Raw genomic sequence first — 20,413 nt, 5'->3', positions numbered from 1 at the left:
AGTAAATTATTATTATTATTATTATTACATGGGGAAAAAATATATATATTTCATTTTGATTTAAAGAAGAAATTACCTTGAATGCAGTAAAGTGCCCAGATGAAGAGAATCATATTTGCTTCAGGTTCTGTTTTAGCATGTGCAGTTGTTGCTAAGAGTTCACAGCACTATAAACAGTCTGAGAGCACTGAAGCATGAACTGCCAATGCAAAGCAGTGGAAAAACCCAACCTGAACACAACAGACTAAATATAGTTTTAAATATCTTTTCATATGATTTTTATCACATAGAGTGGTAAATGTTTTATATTAAAAATGCATCATGATGCATGTTATAGTTTATTATCAAATCAGTTGAATCCAGAACGGTGCAGTACCGGAAGGAGTTTCATCATGGTTTAATTAAAAACTTGTCTGGAGGTTTTTGTACAGCGAGTGAATGAGAATGTATCACTGTGGTGGACTTTTGGTGGAGGAACCAAACTAAGTGTTGGAAGTAAGTACATTATGTCAATAATTATGTAGTATTATGACGTAAATATGATTTACTGTAAATAATATTTTAAATTAGACTATAAAATTCCATAATATCTAATATTATAATATAGTAATTGAGTAAAGTAAAGGCTGGAGAGACATTTAAAATCTATATCTACATAAAGGTGATTGATGTGCATGTTAAATATTATTGTTCGATATAATTGTTCATTCATAGTAATTAATTGATAATATTTACCTATCAATAAGAAGACAAGAGCAAGCGGATTGTTAGTGTAACTATTATAGTTAGTGTGCAGGAGGTTTTTGTACAGCCTCTGAATGGGTTTGTATCACTGTGGTACACTTTTGGTGGAGGCACCCGACTCTCAGTTGGAAGTAAGTCAATCTCTCTTTATTTTCAGTTAAATATATTAATAGAACAAAACATAAACAAAACAATTAAAAAGAATACCAATGACTAATATAGCCATTTATAAAATAGGTCTACTGCATATAATAATTTCAGATGTTTTCTGTGTGACAGTTCAAGTAGTTCAGTTCATGTAGCACGCTTATTTATCCTTCAAATGGGTTAAAACAATAACTTAAAATGACTGGGTGTTTTATCCATCAGGAAGGTAGATCATTTTAGCAATGGGTTTATAATGCTGTTTTCTTTAATAGTCATTTCATTTGTGTCATTGAATACACACATGTAAACTTTTGTATAAATTGGAAAATATCGGGGGTATATTTGTCTCAAATCTATTTTAGACCATTAATATTTATTTGTTTAATTGTGTTTATTTATTTATTGTACGAGTGGCATTATTTTCATGACAATTAGCCACATTAACTTGCCAAATTCTTATTACCTTAATGCAAAAACAATTCTCATATTCTCATTATTGTGATGTGAAAATATATATATATGTTATTTAATTTGTAATGTATTTATGCATTATGCAAGTACTTGTTGTGCTGCCTTGAACATATGGTGATTTTAATAAAATAAAATAAAAATGATGTGAATTGTTTTACTCTAATACAGCAAAACAAGTGAAACATCAAGTTGCATTACGGTAATGAGAATTAGGGGGGAAACTATGCTTAATTGTCCAGTCATGGTGCAAAACACCTTATTGTTAAAAATGTCGGCTTCATTTTCCATATGTAAAATATAATTTCTTGAAAAAGATAGACATTTCTTCACACACTTTGTGAGATTCACCAACATGTGTCTGAATGTATATACAGCAAGGTATGTAATACATACGTTTAAACGTTACATCCTTGTTAATACAATAATTAAAAATAATAAATACTGAATACATATAGTTATAAATCTTATTACAGATGTGCGGTCTATCAGCTAATACCCAATAATGTAAAGTCTGAATGTAATTTTACAAATGGGATTAGAAAGCTGAATGTAATAATTATAAATCCTGTTTATAATAGGTTTTATACTGGATAAATCAATACAAAAATTGTCAGAAATCTTATCCCGTAAGCTAGCCCTATGCTTTTATGGGCTGTTGCACTCAGATTTGCTTGACTAACTGAGAATCTATTAAAGGGAAGTGAAAGAGGCTCTGAGTTATTTAAATAACTGTTTATGTCTTTTTAAGATGACTGAAACTTTATAGTTTCCATCTCTTTTTGAGTATTTTCTCTAACTCTGTATCTCTTCTTTTCTCCCTCCTTTTTTCTTGCAGCTGACGCTCAGCCAACTCTAACAGTCCTGCCGCCCTCCAGAGATGAGTTGGAGCAGGGTAAAGCTACAGTCATGTGTGTGGGCAGTAAAGGATTTCCCTCTGACTGGCAGCTGAGCTGGAAGGTGGATTGTAGCAGCAGGAACTCAGGTGTGAATGTGAGTCCCAGTGTGCTGCAGAAGGATGGGCTGTACAGCTGGAGCAGCAGTCTGACCCTCACTGACAGTGAGTGGAGCAGAGCAAAAACCATCAGCTGTGAGGCCACTCAGAGATCCCAGAATCCAGTCACCAAGATCCTGAACACACAAGAGTGTGATTTAGAGTGAAACTACGGAAACCACCAATGTAGTCATTGATATTCACATATTTACAGTCTCACACTGTCATTAATCAGTAAATTGGTCAACAATTAATCTTTCCTCTCTTAGCATGCAGCTCAAACCTTGCTTTATTTTTTGTGATGCACTGCAGACCTTTGCTGAATTGTTGATTGTTTTATTCTTGTTGCCAAATAAAAGCATTTGAACTTATTCACTGTGTTCATTTCTTACTGTGGTTACATGAAATATCAGACATTTTAAAACCAGACGTGTCATGCTCTCATACATATTATTTTGTTTATTTATTCCATTCTATTTCTTCTTTAAATGTTTTTATTTGTGAGCATATAAATGTAGATTATATAAAGCATGTTTAATGTACAGTATATACATGTGCATTTCATTACAAAAATAGGTAATTGAGCTGCTTTGAGTTTGCGTGATCTTGCAGTATAATTAGGTGCAAATGCATAAAGGAAAGGTAGACGTCAGTGTTACATGTGTAGACCTGTTCATTTAGATGTTACCAAATGAAGCTCGTTTAAGGTTCCCTCAAAAAACGTTTTGTTCATCGTATGGTTACTAGCCAAGTTGTTAAGTCACTGACAGAATGTGCCGTTTTTATTAATTCTGAATCCAATTCACATGAAGGTTTTTAAAAAGATTAATGTCTCACGTAATTGGAAATTAACTTTGAACTTTTACTTTGTTTTAAAAAGCAAAATGTTACTTTTAATTATCTGTAAGAATATCAAGACTAAGCACAGATTCTTTGTTTCTATTTGTATAGGAGTGCATGATACTAATAATTTCAGCTAAAACAGTGACGTTGTGCCACCTGATTGAGGGAAGTTTTGTATGATGGTGTTTCACTGTGTACTCTCGTTCATGTAAGCCCCCATACAGTAATAATCTCCTGCATCCTCAGGCTGTCTCCTTTTATGGTCAGAGTAAAATGAAGTCCAGATTGACTTCCACTAAACCGATCTGGGACTCTGGGACTGCATCAGGAGTTTCTGCAGATACCAGCTAATGTCGTCCCAGTACAATCTGCAGAGGGAGAATCTCCCACTCTAACAGACAGAGATTCAGGAGACTGGACCTCTTGATGGGACACTGAGAGAGGGTGTAAATAATATTAAAATATACTTCAGAAATCATCTTCATGGAAGTTTGCATCAATGAAACAGATGTAAGGATAATTTGAAATAATAAGCTAAGCACAAAGCTTGGCTTTCAAATTTATTTATAAATTGTAGAAAATACAATGGTGGCGTAGAAGGCTAATGCACATAACTGGTAATCAGAAGGTCGCTGGTTCGATCCCCACGGCCACCACCATTGTGTCCTTGAGCAAGGCACTTAACTCCAGGTTGCTCCGGGGGGATTGTCCCTGTAATAAGTGCTCTGTAAGTTGCTTTGGATAAAAGCGTCTGCCAAATGCATAAATGTAAATGTAAATATAAAATGTTAACCTTGAGCAAGCAGAACCAGTGTTCCCAGCATTAGGATAATGTCTGTTAGTGGCTCTGGCAGTGCTAAACACATGATAATCATCAGTGGAGTTTTAAGAACAGTGTTCAGTCTCCACTCGAGTCTTGTGTCAATGGAACATATTTAATGGCATCCTGAAATGTTATCTAACAATACAATCAAACAAGCATTTTGCTGAATGTATTAATTAGCAATAAATTATATTTGTATATATTTTCCGCTATACTAAAATAAAGTTTAGTGTTTTGTTTTATTTAGTGTGCAGTAGGTTTTTGTACAGCCACTTATAACACTGTAGCACATGTTTGGTGGAGGCATGTGACTCTCTGTTGGAAGTAAGTAAATCTCTTTCTATTTTCAAAATGACAAAAGAAAAGAACAGGATATGAGAACAACAATAACTAAATAAAAAATGTGTGACATGTCAAAAAGCATGCATGCCTAGCAAGGGCGAGTCTAGCCCCTTTTTAGGGGTGCTTGAGCACCCCTAAAAAGGAGCTCAGCACCCCTAAAACTTGGAGTAAGAAATGTTGTTATTCTAAAAATTTTGTTCGTCTTTGACAAGGTTAAATAATGTCCAAAACATACTCCGTAGTTTGTGGTTTAAAATGTATGTGTTAAGGATGAAAATGAAAACACCCCCGCTTAGCAAATGGTGTCATCCTCTTCTCTTCTTCTACTTCTCCTCTGTACCTGCACCGCTCAGCACGACCGTCATCCAGCGCGAAACACACGCAGAAGGAGGACCCGTTATGTAGTGTTGTGAATCAACTAAGTTGCTCCAAAGCTGTGTCTCACACTTCTTTCCTTTTACCTAAAGTTGTTCCGATTCCGAAACCATATCGGTGAGTACTGGAGTCAGTATCCTGAATCACCATGGTACACCTATAATAAGTGTTTATTTTCGGACTATTTTAGTCCAGCAGGTCGCCGCCGCTGTGGAGTAGCACAGCACCTGGGTGGCTCGTCCTAGTCATAAACGGAGAGAAGTAGCGCGGCCCGGTTACAATGTTCTTCCACAAGACGCATGCAGTTCTGTTTATTAACTGCTAGAGCGTGAAACAAAAACAGCAGCGCGACAAATAAACTGCGTACCTGTGTAGTGCGTACGTGTGTCTCTGTTGGTAAAGTTTATCGTTAATTTGATACTCATTTTAACAATCGGGAGTCATGTAAACGTGACATCACGTGCGTCTTTTCTGGTCAGTCGTCATGGAAACATGAAGCCCTGGCGTTTGGACCAGAGTAAAACAAACATATCACTGTATACCACCAGTATGTGTGAAAACACTCACTGTGGCTTTTTAAATGAATTGTTATTCATTCCTAGATTTTTTATATCTGTTATTTTTCAGTTGTGGCTGACTATCAAACTAGACAATAAAAGAAAGTTTAATGTTTAATGTATTTCTTTTGCTGTATTTATTCATTCCTCACACACAGAGGATTTAACCTGAACCAGGCTTAACTCCTGAACTCCTAGCATTACACTCTCTCTCTCTCTCTCTCTCTCTCTCTCTCTCTCTCTCTCTGTGTGTGTGTGGCCTGCCAGTGAGCAATGGACATACCACAGTTTTTTAAAAGAAAAAAGACAGATTCAGGTGAGAGACTAGGGACAGTCCATAATGACCTCTGTCTTGTTTTTTGTTTTTTTTGTTCTTCTGAAAAGTGTTAAGCTAAAGTAACAGATAATGCAAACCAGCTATCTGTTGTTGTATCAAATTACTTATAGGCAATGGTCCCCTGCTTTTATTTATTTTATTTATTTCAAACCCACAATGGAGAATACAGCTTCTCTTGTGAAAGGAATTTGTGATTTAAAAAAGTTTCTAAGCCCAATAATAATAATAATAAAGACATTATAAAATGGCACGCCTCTGTGTGCCTTTTGATCATATCATTAGAATCTGTAAATGGTCTCCATAACATTTTTGTGACATGACAAACTGACCTCAACTCTCCTGACTACAATATATTTGTGTATGATTGTCAGTGCCAAGGGAAAGAGAGGGAGAAGGAGAAAGGGAAAGGGAGAGCATGCAGGAAGAACCAGGTGAGGAAACAACAACAATAAATTGACATATAGTGAATAGTGGCAAGCAAAACAGTAACTACTCATACTCCTATACAGACTTATTGGCATTAAGTAGCCTATATTACATTTACTTTTTGTAACATTATTTTACACCACATTTTTTCATAATAAAGGAGGAGGAAAACAACAGGGAGAGTCCATAAGGGATGAGAGGGAATTACATTTTGTTGTCCAAGTACTGTTCAATGACAATAAAGTTGAATCTAATCTAACCGATCTGATGACTGTTGATACAAAAGGAGGCACATGGAGTTAACGGTCAGGAAAAGCAGCTGAGTGAAGAAGGTTTTGTGTTTGTTACAGGGGGCTTTCTGTGTGAACTCTCACAATTAAGCTGGTGCTCTGAAAAGGTCTAAAAAAAAAAAAAAAAAAAAAATCTGGATTTTGGAGTTAATTGAACCAATGTTAAAATGATAAAGTTATTTTTCAATAGACATATTTTTTGTTTTTGTGTGAAAAGAGGGTGGATGGTGGCAGTGGGGCTCATTGGGTGCTCAGCACCCCTAAAGCTCTGACCCTAGAATCGCCCCTGATGCCTAGCTCCTCTAAACACTTACAGTAAAACAATGAGTCAATTAGTAAATTAGTAATGACTCTATCCGTGTATAAACAAAAATTATTTTTATGAATTTCGCATGAGACAGGATTTAAACTCATCCATTTCCATACATGTAATACATATAACAAGGCAGAAAATATAAAAATAAAAAATGTATTGTTATAGCGTGATCAGATTTAACTTTATCTTTAATTTAACTTTTTTAAATGTATTAATTTTTATAAACTGAAAACAAATGTAATTTATCATTATCTTAATCTATCTATTTGTATGAACATTTTGAATATATAGCACATCAGCCAGACATTTAACTGTTGTTTTGATTTTCGGTCATTTCTGTAAATAATTTAGAAACAAAAGAGGCAAAATGACCCGTAGGTAATATATTTAAAGATTATTTGTAGTTCATACATTTTATGAATAGGAAATATTTGACAGAGTCTGATTTTTAGAGTCTGATATTGTTATATATGTATGTCTAAAATATCTATTATAAACCTGAAAATATGATATATATATATATACTTATATAAATCCATATAAATCCATTGTACATTTTTGTCTGTTAATATAGCTGTAAATGATGAATAATCATTATAAATCTTGTATATATTAATATGATATCTGAATATAAAACTGACATCTGAATTAAGACTAAATGGCTTTATCATATGGTAAAATGTTTAATGGGCTGTTACACTCAGATTTGCTTGATTAACTGTGAATCTCTTAAAGGGAAGTGAAAAACTCACAATGACTGATGGAAATTTATTTTTTTAGTTTTTTAAGAAGACCGAAACTTCACAGTTTACATTCTCTCTCTCCTGTCTCTCTCCATTGTGCTGCAGAAGGATGGACTGTACAGCTGGAGCAGCAGTCGTAATGACTCTCATTAAGTGTGAGTGGAGCAGATCAAAAACCATCGTGGCTCCACTCAAATATCCCAGAATCCAGTAACCAAGACACTCTTAGTTTATATACAATTATAAAATGACTTTCTCTGTATGTTAATCTTTCTTTAAACACATGACTGTATTATATATATATACATATTACTTTTGACAAATAAAAGCTTTTCAAAACATTGATGGTATTGTTTCGGCTTTGAATTTTTGGATGTTGTTATAACAATTTTTTAGCAATTTCCAAAAGTTAGTATATATATTTTCATTTAAGGAGTTTACAGTAATTGTTGATGTACTGCATAAGGCATATGTGACCTGCTTAAGATGAGACAAATATCGATAAAACAGTATTTTACTTGTCCAATTTTCTTGTATTTGTGCTGTTATGTTGAGGATTTATGGGTTTGATGTCCATTTACAGAATTTAATTTACAAAATAGTTATACAAATCTGCCTTGGTGGAGATGTAGGCCTATACTTTGGTAAATAAATCTGTTATGTACAGAATATACATTTGGTTCATAATATTTGATAAATTATTTTTATTTATTTTAGTGTGGCATCCTATATTTATAATAGAAATATGTAATATAATATAATATAATGTAATATGTAATATAATATAAATATAATGTAATATAATATAATATAATATAATATAAATATAATGTAATATAATATAATATAATATAATATAATATAATATAATATAATATAATATAATATAGGAGCAATAAACTTCAGAATCTTCAGGTTGAACTCCACTGATGGTCAGATTTATGTCAATCTGGTTTCCACTCTCACTGCCACTGAATTTAGTGGAAACTCCTGAAGCTCTCACTGGACTTACAGTATTTTTTGCTCTCAGGTGAATCCCAGCAGTTAACTCTTGGTGTGTGGTTACATTCAATAGTAACAATTTGACCAGACTGCAGTCTGATCTCCAGACTGAGTCACAACCTGACCCACAGAACCTGTGCAGAGAAAATGAAAAGTATGTTCAAATCTGAGAGATTTCTAAAAGGCTCTGTGTAGCTAAACACTTTTTAAGTGTTTCTATCCAACAACAATATCCATTCAAACAAACAAATTCAAATATAATTCTATCCCACAATTGTGGTAAAAGTCTCTCTCACTTAGGGTAAAAGGCCCCTGTTTCTCAAGACGGAGAAGTGTGCTTTTCATGCACAGTCGGTTCGTTCTTGGTGCCAAGGTGAAAGCCGTCTCCGAGTGGCCAACCCCATTCTCGCTACTTTTACTGGATTTTTTAGAAATTATAGCCAACTCACTGCACCCCTGATGGATCTCACCTCCAGGATATGAGACTTTTGTTGGTCTTCTGAAGCTGCGTTCACTAAACTTAAAGAGTGGTTTTCCACCGCTCCTATTTTAATTACCCCCGACCCTGCTAGTCAGTTTGTGGTGGAGGTAGATGCGTCCGTGGTTGGTTTTGGAGCGGTCCTCTCAGCGCTATTCCTCGGATGGAAAGCTGCATTCGTGTGCGTTATTTTCGCACTGACTGACTCCAGCAGAACGGAATTACGATGCCGGTAACTGGGAATTACTGGCTTTCCGGGTGGTCCTTGGGCGAGTGGCATCATTGGTTAGAGGGTTCGGGGATCTTTTGTGGTTTGTACTGATCACAAGAACCTAGAGGACATCTGTAGCTTTAAAAGTCTTAAAAAGGGTAGAGTCATATGGGGTAACCTCCTTGTGGTCGCTATAATGTGTGGTTCGCTCTCGGTAGTGCGCGTGGTGAGTTGTGGATGCCACGGAGCTCATCAAGCCACATGATGTTGCGTGGATTGACAGTCTCAGACACGGAGGCAACTGAGATTCGTCCTCTGCCACCTGGATTGAGGCGAGTCACTACATCACGAGGACTTAGAGCGCATTGGGAATTGGGCATTCCAAATTGGGGAGAAAAGGGGAGAAAATTAAAATAAATAAGTAAATAAATAAATAAATACATTTATAGACTTTGATGAATGCATAGTACAATTTCCTTTACAAGAAAAAAGCCATAATACAAGACAAGTCCATTGTGCTTACTCAAACATCATGTGATGCATTTGTTAAATAATTATTACATAACTATTTATAATATATAACTATAACACACATTCCATGCCTTTGATTTCCTATTAAAGCTTTTCCATTTTACTTGCATTTTATAGAACAAAACATGTAAAAACAAAATGGTTAATAATGTGTTTATTTACATTAAAATAGTATTTAATTACATTAAAAGACGTATTTAAATAAAATGTTCAAGATCTGGCCATAAACTCCTTAATATCTGGCTGAAGAACAATTATGACCTTACACCCTCAACTAACAAATATGTTTTGTTTAGCTTTACTTTGAAAACAAAAACATACAATGTAGAGAAATTTTTATGAAAACTGAGAAAGAATATTTAGATCTGCTAAAGTCTGTATCAATGGTTGGGGAGTAACGGAGGACATGTAATGGGATTACGTATTTAAAATACAAAATATAAGTAACTGTATTCCACTACAGCTACAAATTAAATCATTTGTATTTAGAATACAGTTACATTCTAAATGTATTTTGATTTTTGAAATGATTACTTTGAATTTTATTGTCATTTTTCATTTAATATTTAGTCCTTTCAGATGCAAAACATTTATAAATTATGTGATCCAAAGTGCATTCTAGTAAGACCTTTGATATAGGGCAAAAATCTTTTTATTGATAATAATTTTTGAATTGTTTTCCTGTTAAAATATCAAAAAATTGTTAAATTTGATAAATTTGCAAGATAAATTTGATTGATCTAGTTTTAGAAACAACACTGGATAAGATATTTAGGTTTTTCAGAGAATGTATTTTTAACATGTGTATTTTGTATTTGAGTTTTTATTGTCAAAACAAGTGAAAAAAAATCTACCAGTGCTGAAGAAGTAATCCAAAGTATTTAGAATATGTTACTGGCCTTAAGTAATCTAACTAAATACGTTACAAATTACATGTAGCCTAAAATGGAAAAAGAGCATTATGTCTGTCCTTTTTAAAACATTTTATTATATTGTTAAACTCACCGCTGAGTTTTGCTCTGAGAGGGTTCGGATGTTTACTGCAATTTTACTCAAATCATTTGGAAAGTCAGATAAAAGTGATTGGCAGGCCGCACTTCTCACTCTGAGAAGTGGTGGTAAGGAAGAAAAACTGCTGGTAGCTACTCAGTAAGCTAAATTAGAGAAGTGCAGATACTGCATACTGCTGCGTACAACCCCCACGTCAATCACTGGGTCCATCGGATGTAGAATTTATTGATTTCTCTTTTTAATTGTGCACATATAAATATTAAGAAAAAAATATTAAGAAAACAAATGAAGCAGATTATAAAAATAAGAAGAAATAATAGGGGTGGCAGCAGTACGTTCAGTGTTCAGTCTTATTGTGGGAGGTTTTTGTACAGCGTTTTTTCACTGTGTGAATACTGGACCTTCATAAACCCCCATACAGTAATAATCTCCTGCATCCTCAGGCTGAACTCCTGTTATGGTCAGTGTAAAATGAGGCTCAGATCCACTTCCACTGAAGCGATCTGGAACTCCAGACTCCAAGTTACTTCCATCATAGATCAGGAGTTTAGGAGCTTCTTCAGGTTTAAACAGATACCAGCTCATGTCATTACCCACTCCATCAGTCCCTGTACAACTAATAGTGACAGATTCATCTGCTTTAGCAGACAGAGATTCAGGAGACTGGACCTCTTGATGAGAGTCTGAGAGAGGGTTTAAAGAAGTATAAAGAAGGTTTTAAATTGGAATAAATACTCAATATTACAGATATTAGAGGAACAAGATTGCTATTATTAAAGATGAACAGAATAAAATAATAAGAAACAAAAAAATGTGATCCAAGAGATTGATCAAAATAAGAATGCTCCAGATTGTCCCACCTTCAGTAAAGAGCCCCAGTATCCCAACTAGAAGAATCCATGACATGCTCATTGTGCTTCTTAACAGAGACTCTGAAAACACTGAACACAAATACATCAGCACTAGATCTTTATTGTGTTTAGAGGAGTATGCAAAACATTCTCTGTGAAACTGTGCCACATGGCAACAAATGGCAGTGTTTAAAGAATTTGCATGTTAAAAGATACACAGAATAAAATGAACAACTCATTACACAATTAAGCCTGCTGTCAATTTGTGCAAATATTTCACATTTAATGCCAAACAACATGACAGTGACCTGCTCGAGACTGAGATTTGTTTTGAAGTTTATTGGTTATGTAGCCTAACTTTTGGTATTGCAAGATTCAAGATTCATTATCATCAGCATGATTCTTCATGATTACCATAATGATAATTTAAATATAATGTAATTGCAAATATTACAAAAATAGTTGAGGAAAAAAAAATTATCCTGATGCTTTATGTAATTTGATTTGATTTCGTGTTGTTTGCTGTTCTGTTGAGGATTTATGGGTTTGATGTTGGTCCATTTGCAAATTTCATTTATAAAACCAAATCGATAAATATCTGCTTTAATAGTGGAGATTGTTACTGTTATGTAGGTATTGGTTTATAAGATTTGATTATGATGGGGTTTTTTTTTTTTTCAGTTTGATACTCTATATTTATAACATATATACATTAGCAATTATTGCAGAAATTTGGACAGTAATGAACATTCACATGTTTTTTTTGTTGTTGTTTTTGTCTGTTTATGTGTGCGTTTTGTAAAAATCAGTGAGCTGCGTAATGATCTTCAACATTTGCAGTATGTCAGAACAGTAGTGAGGGAAGTTTATTGAAAGAGGTTTTTGTACAACGCTTTTACACTGTGTGAACACCCAGACTGGGTTCTTAGAATCTGCCTTATTATATTTACTCTGACAGTAATAAACTCCCGAATCTTCAGGTTGAACTCCACTGATGGTCAGATTGAAGTCAATCTGGTTTCCACTCTCACTGCCACTGAATTTAGTGGAAACTCCTGAAGCTCTCTCAGATGTGAAATATATCAAGAGTTTAGGAGCTTCTCCAGGAATCTGGTGGTACCAGGACATACAGTATTTTTTGCTCTCAGGTGAATCCCAGCAGTTAACTCTTGGTGTGTGGTTACATTCAATAGTAACAGTTTGACCAGACTGCACTGTCTGATCTCCAGACTGAGAAACAACCTGACCCACAGAACCTGTGCAGAGAAAATGAACAGAAAATATCAAGTCAACTTTAGACTGGCATTGAGTTTTTTTTTCAAGAGTAAAGCCTCTCTGAAATTATAACTTGAATTTGAAACATTTTGAGGTCTCAAATGTGTAATTTGTCATAGATCACTTTTCAAAACCAAATCTAATGTTGAAAATATTGATGATTCTTTACCGTGATTGCAGCAGAGAGCCCAAATGATGAAAAATATCATTGTTGCAACTCTGGAGTTTGTTTTCAGTTTAGTTAAAACAGTTTATAAGTGATTTACTCAGAGGACTATAAACACTCTCAATGCACTGAAGCATGTGCAGCTATGCAAATGTCTTCAGTATGGAAATGTTCTTCCTGAGTACAACAGATCATAGAGAGGGTAACACTGAATAAAACATTTAACATAAAAAAGGCAAATCTATATGTATGTTACATTATGGATTTGCACTTGTGTTTAGAATAAAATATATATTATACAGTATAGCCAAAATAAATCTAACAGGATCAGTTGAGATTTGTGCAGAGTGCAGTTATGCCAATATAATCAATGTTAACTCTGAGAGAGGTGTTTTATTCTGAAAATGTCCATCCTGCATTTCATTTCTTTTTTTTTTTTTTCTTTTTTTTTTTTTTTTGCAGGTCTGGGTAACCTTAAACCTGGGTAACCTGGGTTATCTTTTTTTAGAGTAACCTAAAAATGTGCTTCCTGTGGTAACATCTATATGTACATTCATTTGTTTACTCATTATGTAATATGACTGAATCAACCTGACTAATGAATTTCTAAACGTAAGTTCGTCAAGGCCTGCCAATCATTACCTAATGACATAAGCAGCCGCTTCCCTCACACCAGTGACAATTATTCTGGCATCTCTCCTCCTCCCCATTTCCACCTTTATAATGCCTATACAAACTATTATTTCAAATGGTCTCTTTCTGGTTTAAGTCAGATAGTCAAAGAGGGAGGGGGATCTCAGAGCTCGAGCCCCTCCATTAATGACAGCACGACAAATCGGTTTACCTATTGCACTTCAGGGCTATATGAACATGTGAACTTGTGAACTGTATAGATGCTTAATGTAACAACTGAATGTTGCCACCTTTAGAGTGTGGACAAATGTGTAATGCTGATTTCATATTTTGATTGCTTGCAAAAATATTCCTGTCTCAATGATATTTAAACATGGCTTTCACAGTTTGAGCAATGCTAATAGTAATAATCTCCTACAACTTCACTATTGATTTCTTGTGTGGTCAGTGAATGAAATCTAAACTGTCTTCCTCTGAACTCATCTAGAAATCCTGAAGAAGCTTGCATCATCATCATCATGGTCCCAGTACAACTGCAGAGACAAATGTTCAATGATTTGCCCCTGATGTTTTGAAATCCTAGAGACGCCCCTGCACTGAGGAATATAACAGTTTTCCATAATTAAATCTGTGACTTACATATAAAATAAACACATGAACAAAAATGTTACAGGACTGAATTGTAATGGACATGAATATTTGTGTTGGACTGTAATTATGTTAATTAAGGGCAAAAACTTTTTTTTTTTTTTGTTATTTTGTTTTTTTGCTCTCCTTTGAGCACCTGCAGTAGGTCTTAGCTGTATCAGAGGATCCTCTGACCAAGGGAGGTTTTTGTACGGCACTTTTTCACTGTGTGAACACATCTTTGCCACTGATCTCATGATTACTCAGACAGTAATAATCTCCTGCATCTTCAAGCTCAACATCACTGATGGTCAGAGTGAAATCAAGACCATTTTCTTGTCCACTTCCACTAAATCTGGATGAAATTCCAGACTCTCTCTCATTTGTATAATACACCAAGAGTCTTGGAACCTCTTCAGGCTTTTGACTGTACCATGATACAAAATAACGGCCTTTTGAGTTTTTGCCTTGTTCATTTTTGTAAACCACAACATTAAATTTACAGTCAATAGAAACTGTTTTGCCAGGCTGGACTGATTTAACTGCGGGTTGTGTCACAACAATCTCCCCTATACAGCCTGTAGACAGAGAGAGAGAGTGATAGCAGCACAGCATAAATACAACATATCAGTTCATTTCATGTTTCATGTATTAATAAAAGTCAAGTGTAAACATGTATGTGGCCGTTACCTTGCATGTTATAGAGTGTCCAAATGATAAAAGAGATCAAAGGCATATTGACAGGATCTGTTGTCATAACGAGAAACACAATGAAGAGTTAAACTCACAGAGCTATAAACATTTTCAGAGCACCGAGTCATGTGATGTCTATGCAAAGCATCATGGGAGGATTTTACTAGATGAAAACTGAATAATTGCTGTGCATACGAAATGAGTTCCTCAATGTAGATTCTGGATCCAGCAGGGGGCAGAAAAATATGATGCATTTTGTTATCTTTGTTCTCAATGTCAGTTTGGCTCTTTGGTACAATCAAACATATCTGGAATGAGAATTCATCTCTGTGATGGACTTTGGGAAACAACTGTGTTTTGAAGCAGGGCCGTAACCGCAATATATATTGAGGGGGACAAGTCCCCTCCAAAAATCAGATATGGCAAAAGTGTACTTTTACTCACTCATTTACTCACACATATGCTGTTGAAAACCCACATGATGTTACTTTTTCTTGGAACATATAAATAGATATTTTAAGCAGCTGTAGTCCATAGAATAACAGTTTATGAGCAGGATCTGTCAATCTTCATAAAGGACAAATACTATAAATCGTTATTAAAGGTTCAGTATAAAGACATCATAACAGTAGTTCATATGACAAGTGCACTATATTCCAAGCACACACAATAGCGTTGTGTTGTATTGACTACTATTATGATATTTTAATGATGATTCTTTGGACCAGCAGTGGTCAATATGAAGTGTTTTTGTGTGTAAAAGAGCATTGTTAGGATTCTTGAAGAAAAGATTGTTTTAAGCGGGGGTTTAAACAACTTTAATGCATAAAATGTAAGAGGATTTTAATGATATATGTGTGGCTACTTTTTGCTTTTAATTTAGAAATTCAATGTTTACAGCTTGAACATCCCCTGTGAGTTAGATTCACTAAAGACTTATTAAAACAAGATTATTAAATTAATAATTAGACTACAGATTCTTGAAAACTAATTTGTTGCTGTGTAGATGTATTCTTGATTTTTTATCATCCCTTAGAAAGTTACGACATGGCATTTGTACCGCTTGCAAAGGAGCAAAATTCGGTGATGTTAGTGCGCAGGGGTTTTATACACTGAATGTGTTTGTATCATTGTGGTGAACTTTTGGTGGAGGTGCCCGACTCTCTGTTGTAAGTCAAACTCTCTCTATTTTAAAAATTAAACATTAATTATTGAGTTAAATAATACAAAACAAAAATGTGTCAAATGAATTAGAGATGAACAATTTTTATATAAAAAAAATGAAAATATGAAAGTCAGAAGTAGTCTTCTGGTGTGACATAACCAAATCATGAATGATTGTCTCTCCTTAAATTCAAGAATTCTGATTTATGGCTATGATCTGATATTATGCACAGAATTAGTAATATTTGTACAAATATGTTAATGCAATTTTATCTTTTTATATGAGAATTATATTAGTTCCATTGTAATCCATTTGAGATATAAAAGAGAATGTAACACGTTTAAATAAGGTTGTATTTGTTAACATTCATTCACTTCATTAGTTAACGTGATCTAACAATGAACAATACTTTTACAACACTCCTGATTTTAGTTCAGGTTAATTTCAGCATATACTACATTATTAAAATGGAAAGATGTATATGTTTACATACCTAATGCATTATGAACTAACAACAAACAATTTTATCTTTATAAATTACCATTCAAAAGAAGAATAAATGCTGCAAAATGTATTGTTCATTATTAGTTAATGATAATGCATCATTATGTTAACAAAGAGAAACTTATTTCAGTGTCACCAAGTTCATTTTTAAATGAGAAAGTTCATCTTTCCGTCATTCAATCTTTATTAGAATTAGAAACATACTGGTCAGCCAAAAGCAGCTAATAAATGTATTAAATATTCAATCATTCTTTAAAATCTGAATAAATTGTTGTAATCTTATATATCAGAATATACCTAAATGTAAATATAAAAATAAGTCATATTGTAATAACTTAATATATATCTTGAGATAAAAGCTCTTTTACAGGCTGTTGCACTCAGATCTGCTTGATTAACTGTAAATCTCTTAAAGGGAAGTGAAAGACACGCACAATGACTGAAATAAATGTTTTTGAGGGGACTGAAATTTCGAAGTTTCATCTCTTTCTTTCTAGCTGACGCTCAGCCCACTCTAACGGTCCTGCCGCCCTCCAGAGATGAGTTGAAGCAGGGTAAAGCTACAGTCATGTGTGTGGGCAGTAAAGGATTTCCCTCTGACTGGCAGCTGAGCTGGAAGGTGGATTCTAGCAGCAGGAACTCAGGTGTGAATATAAATATATATATATTTTATTTTTATTTTTTTCACATTTTACAATAATAGTAAAGTCATCAAAACTATGGAATAACATAAATGGAATTATGGGAAATATGTTGTGACTAAATAAAATCCAAAATAATTCAAAACTGTGTTATATTTTAGCATCTTCAAAGATGTCACCCTTTGCCTAGAATTTGCAGAAATGTACTCTTGACATTTTCTCAAGCAACTTCTTGATGTATCACCCCGAGATCATTTTTAAACAGTATTGAAGGAGTTCCCGTCTATGTTGGGCACTTATAGGCTGATTTTCTTTATTATCTGGTCCAAATCATCAATTTCAAAAACTCTTTTTTATATAAAATATTTGTTTTATAATGAAACAAATTAATATGATGGCACAATTAAATTTTTGTCTACAAAACTAGATTAAAATATTGAAGCATACGCCTTCAGATCAAAAAATCTTTAAGATCACGAGAAACATTTCAGTCAAGTGTTTCAAAACGTTTGACCGATTGTGTATCTTAATGTTTTCTTTATGCTTTTGTTTCAATACAGATAACAGATAATTCATATTATCACAGTCTGTTTTTAATACTATAGTTGCATTTTTAATTGTTGTTTTATTGCTGAATAAAAGCTTTTTAAATTATTAAGTGTTTATTTGAATTGTATTTTGGTTTGATGGTAATGTGATTATAATTATGCCATATCTGTTAAATGTTTTGTGTAGCTTTTTTATAAAATTACCTTTTGTTTGATTTCTGTAGCTTTTTAGAAAATAATATTTAGATTTTCATGAGTTTACAGGTGTAACCTGCTCAAGAACATGATTAGAGTCTCAAAACACAAAGCTGGAAATGATTTGTGAAAATACACATCGAGTTGTGAGAATACTATCTGGGTAATACAAATATACAGGTTTGGCGCAGAATACCCCCAGTGGCATTGTTTCTGGTGTTATTACTATTTATGTAATAATTATATTTAAATGTATATTTTAAACATCTTTACTGTTCACTATAACCTGCACATGAATGTAATCTTAATTAATAGAAATATATTCCTTCAATTAAAAATACGATCATCTAAATATTTATATACTCACAGGCCTGTACAATATATAATTCATAGAATGAGTTTATATTTCAAATGAATCTGTTTGGATGGATTCTGTTATTTAATTTGTCTGTCATTATTCAGTTGTTCAATTATTTTTAATTGTGAAAATACTTTATTACAAAACAAAATGTTTTGTATTTTACAATATAGATAAAAAAGAAATACATTATCAATGATTGGTATCACATATATTCATAATTAATGATTGTTATCACATATATTCATAATTAATGATTGTTATCACATATATTCATAATTAATGATTGGTATCACATATATTCATAATTAATGATTGTTATCACATATATTTTACACATTCTGTGAAAACTGGACAATACCTAGGACGGGTTTACCCTGGGGGCTTCTTGTCCCGGGTGTGGGGTTATCTCACCCCAGTTTATTAGTTAGGCGGCACCTATGACAGCTAAATTAACAAATGTTTTTCTTCCCATAATAAAAAATATTGGATGATGCATCATGTACATGCTAAACTTATACAGTCTCTAAATATATTACAATTTAAAAGTAAATGCACATTGTTCAGTTCTTAAGGGGGTCTCTTCCCCCATATTACCCTATTAATGCTTTTACTAGAAAATGAGAATTGGAGCCTTTAATGACTATAAGAATTATTTTGTTTGCTTTTTAATTTACTGTATGTCCATTGCAGACATTCTGAGATGTATGAAACCAGAGTCCTGTTCTTTTGTTGTTTCTCTTGCATGATAACAGTTCTTTGGTTTTATTATCTGAACCAGTTAAATAAATGTTGATATTTCCTCATACTTTGTGTGAATGTAATGTGAAATTAGTTTGAGTGCAGTGAAATGTAACATATGACAGATAATTCATTTAACTCTGAACTTGTTTAAAGCAGGGGTTGAATACTGCAGGTATGACAGGGTTCTCTTTGTGATTGCAGTTGAAATTGTGTTATAAAAAACAATTATAGAAAGGAAAGTTGAATGTGTTCAAATATTTTACAGTGATAAACTGAAACCTGAGACTGTCTTTCAGAGGGATCATGCTGCAGCACTGAAGTCTGACTGATGGAGGTTTTGTATGATGCTTTTTCACTGTGTGAACACAGATGATGTTTGAGTCAAGAAATGTCTACTCTGACAGTAATAAACTCCCGAATCTTCAGGTTGAACTCCACTGATGGTCAGATTGAAGTCAATGTGGTTTCCACTCTCACTGCCACTGAATTTAGTGGAGACTCCTGAATCTCTCACTGATGTGTAATATATCAAGAGTTTAGGAGTTTCTCCAGGAATCTGGTGGTACCAGGACATACAATACAGAGTTGTATTGATTTTAGCACAGTCCACCGCTGGTGTATGTTTACACTGAATAGTGACCGTTTGACCAGGCTGCACTGTTTGAGCATCAGATTGAGTCAAAATCTGCCCCACAGACACTGAAGAAAGAAAAACATTGAATCATTAATTTGATACTGGTGAGGACACACACATGTACAGTATAAATATATATATATATATATATATAATGCTTTCATGTACACAACATTTCAATTCAATCACAGTTAGCTAAAGTGGTACGACATGATCATTTACATCAAGTAATATATGTTCCGCTATTACAACTTATTTTATATATTTATGAAGACAATATTATTTAAAACCCTCATGTTGAAAAGATAAAGATATTAGTCTATACAGTATATAATTCATCTTTATCACACATTTCAAGTTTTCTCTAAATCAGTTAATGACTGTATGATAGTATAGTTATATAATTAATAAACAGACTGATTAATACATGATAAATACATACCACAGGTGCAGGTTGTGAGTACCCAAATAATGATGGATGTTAAAGTCATGTTTGCTTTTAGATCTATTTTTACTGTATGTAGAGACTTGAGTTTCAGAATCTGAAAGTCGCAGGTCTATAAGCACTTTGAGAGCACTGAAGCATGCAGTTCCAATGCAAAGTGTCTTTACAATGTAAATGTTTTTTTTTCAGAAAACCAGAACATCTGGTAATCTAGACAAGACTTTTTTTTTTTTTGGATGGCTTCAAAACTTAACTCACAAATGATATTGAAAAATGTGGAGGCAGTGTTCAGCAGT

The 20,413-nt window shown here is 33.7% G+C and overlaps 1 long non-coding RNA gene and 3 gene segments (V, D, J or C); 2 read left to right on the top strand and 2 right to left on the bottom strand.

Annotated features, from left to right (window-relative positions):
* Window positions 1-321: 321 nt before the first annotated feature.
* On the top strand, window positions 322-2,715 carry LOC127650839 (immunoglobulin kappa constant-like). The segment is given in 3 exon segments: window positions 322-330; window positions 432-495; window positions 2,198-2,715. Coding segments are annotated over 3 exon segments (396 nt in total).
* An 8,304-nt stretch (window positions 2,716-11,019) lies between these two features.
* On the bottom strand, window positions 11,020-11,556 carry LOC127650019 (immunoglobulin kappa variable 1-6-like). The segment is given in 2 exon segments: window positions 11,020-11,321; window positions 11,499-11,556. Coding segments are annotated over 2 exon segments (354 nt in total).
* Window positions 11,557-14,412: 2,856 nt separating this feature from the next.
* LOC127650838 (Ig kappa chain V region 3315-like) lies at window positions 14,413-20,163 on the bottom strand. The segment is given in 2 exon segments: window positions 14,413-14,768; window positions 20,115-20,163. Coding segments are annotated over 2 exon segments (405 nt in total).
* Window positions 16,019-17,796, top strand: LOC127651062 (uncharacterized). Its single transcript, XR_007971499.1, has 3 exons — window positions 16,019-16,052; window positions 17,050-17,196; window positions 17,355-17,796. It is a non-coding gene; the product is annotated as an uncharacterized LOC127651062 (long non-coding RNA).
* Window positions 20,164-20,413: the final 250 nt, after the last annotated feature.

This window comes from Xyrauchen texanus, chromosome 10 (genome assembly GCF_025860055.1).
Source record: "Xyrauchen texanus isolate HMW12.3.18 chromosome 10, RBS_HiC_50CHRs, whole genome shotgun sequence".
In the NCBI taxonomy this organism is placed as follows: domain Eukaryota; kingdom Metazoa; phylum Chordata; class Actinopteri; order Cypriniformes; family Catostomidae; genus Xyrauchen; species Xyrauchen texanus.
This window is presented reverse-complemented; position numbering and strand designations above follow the sequence as displayed.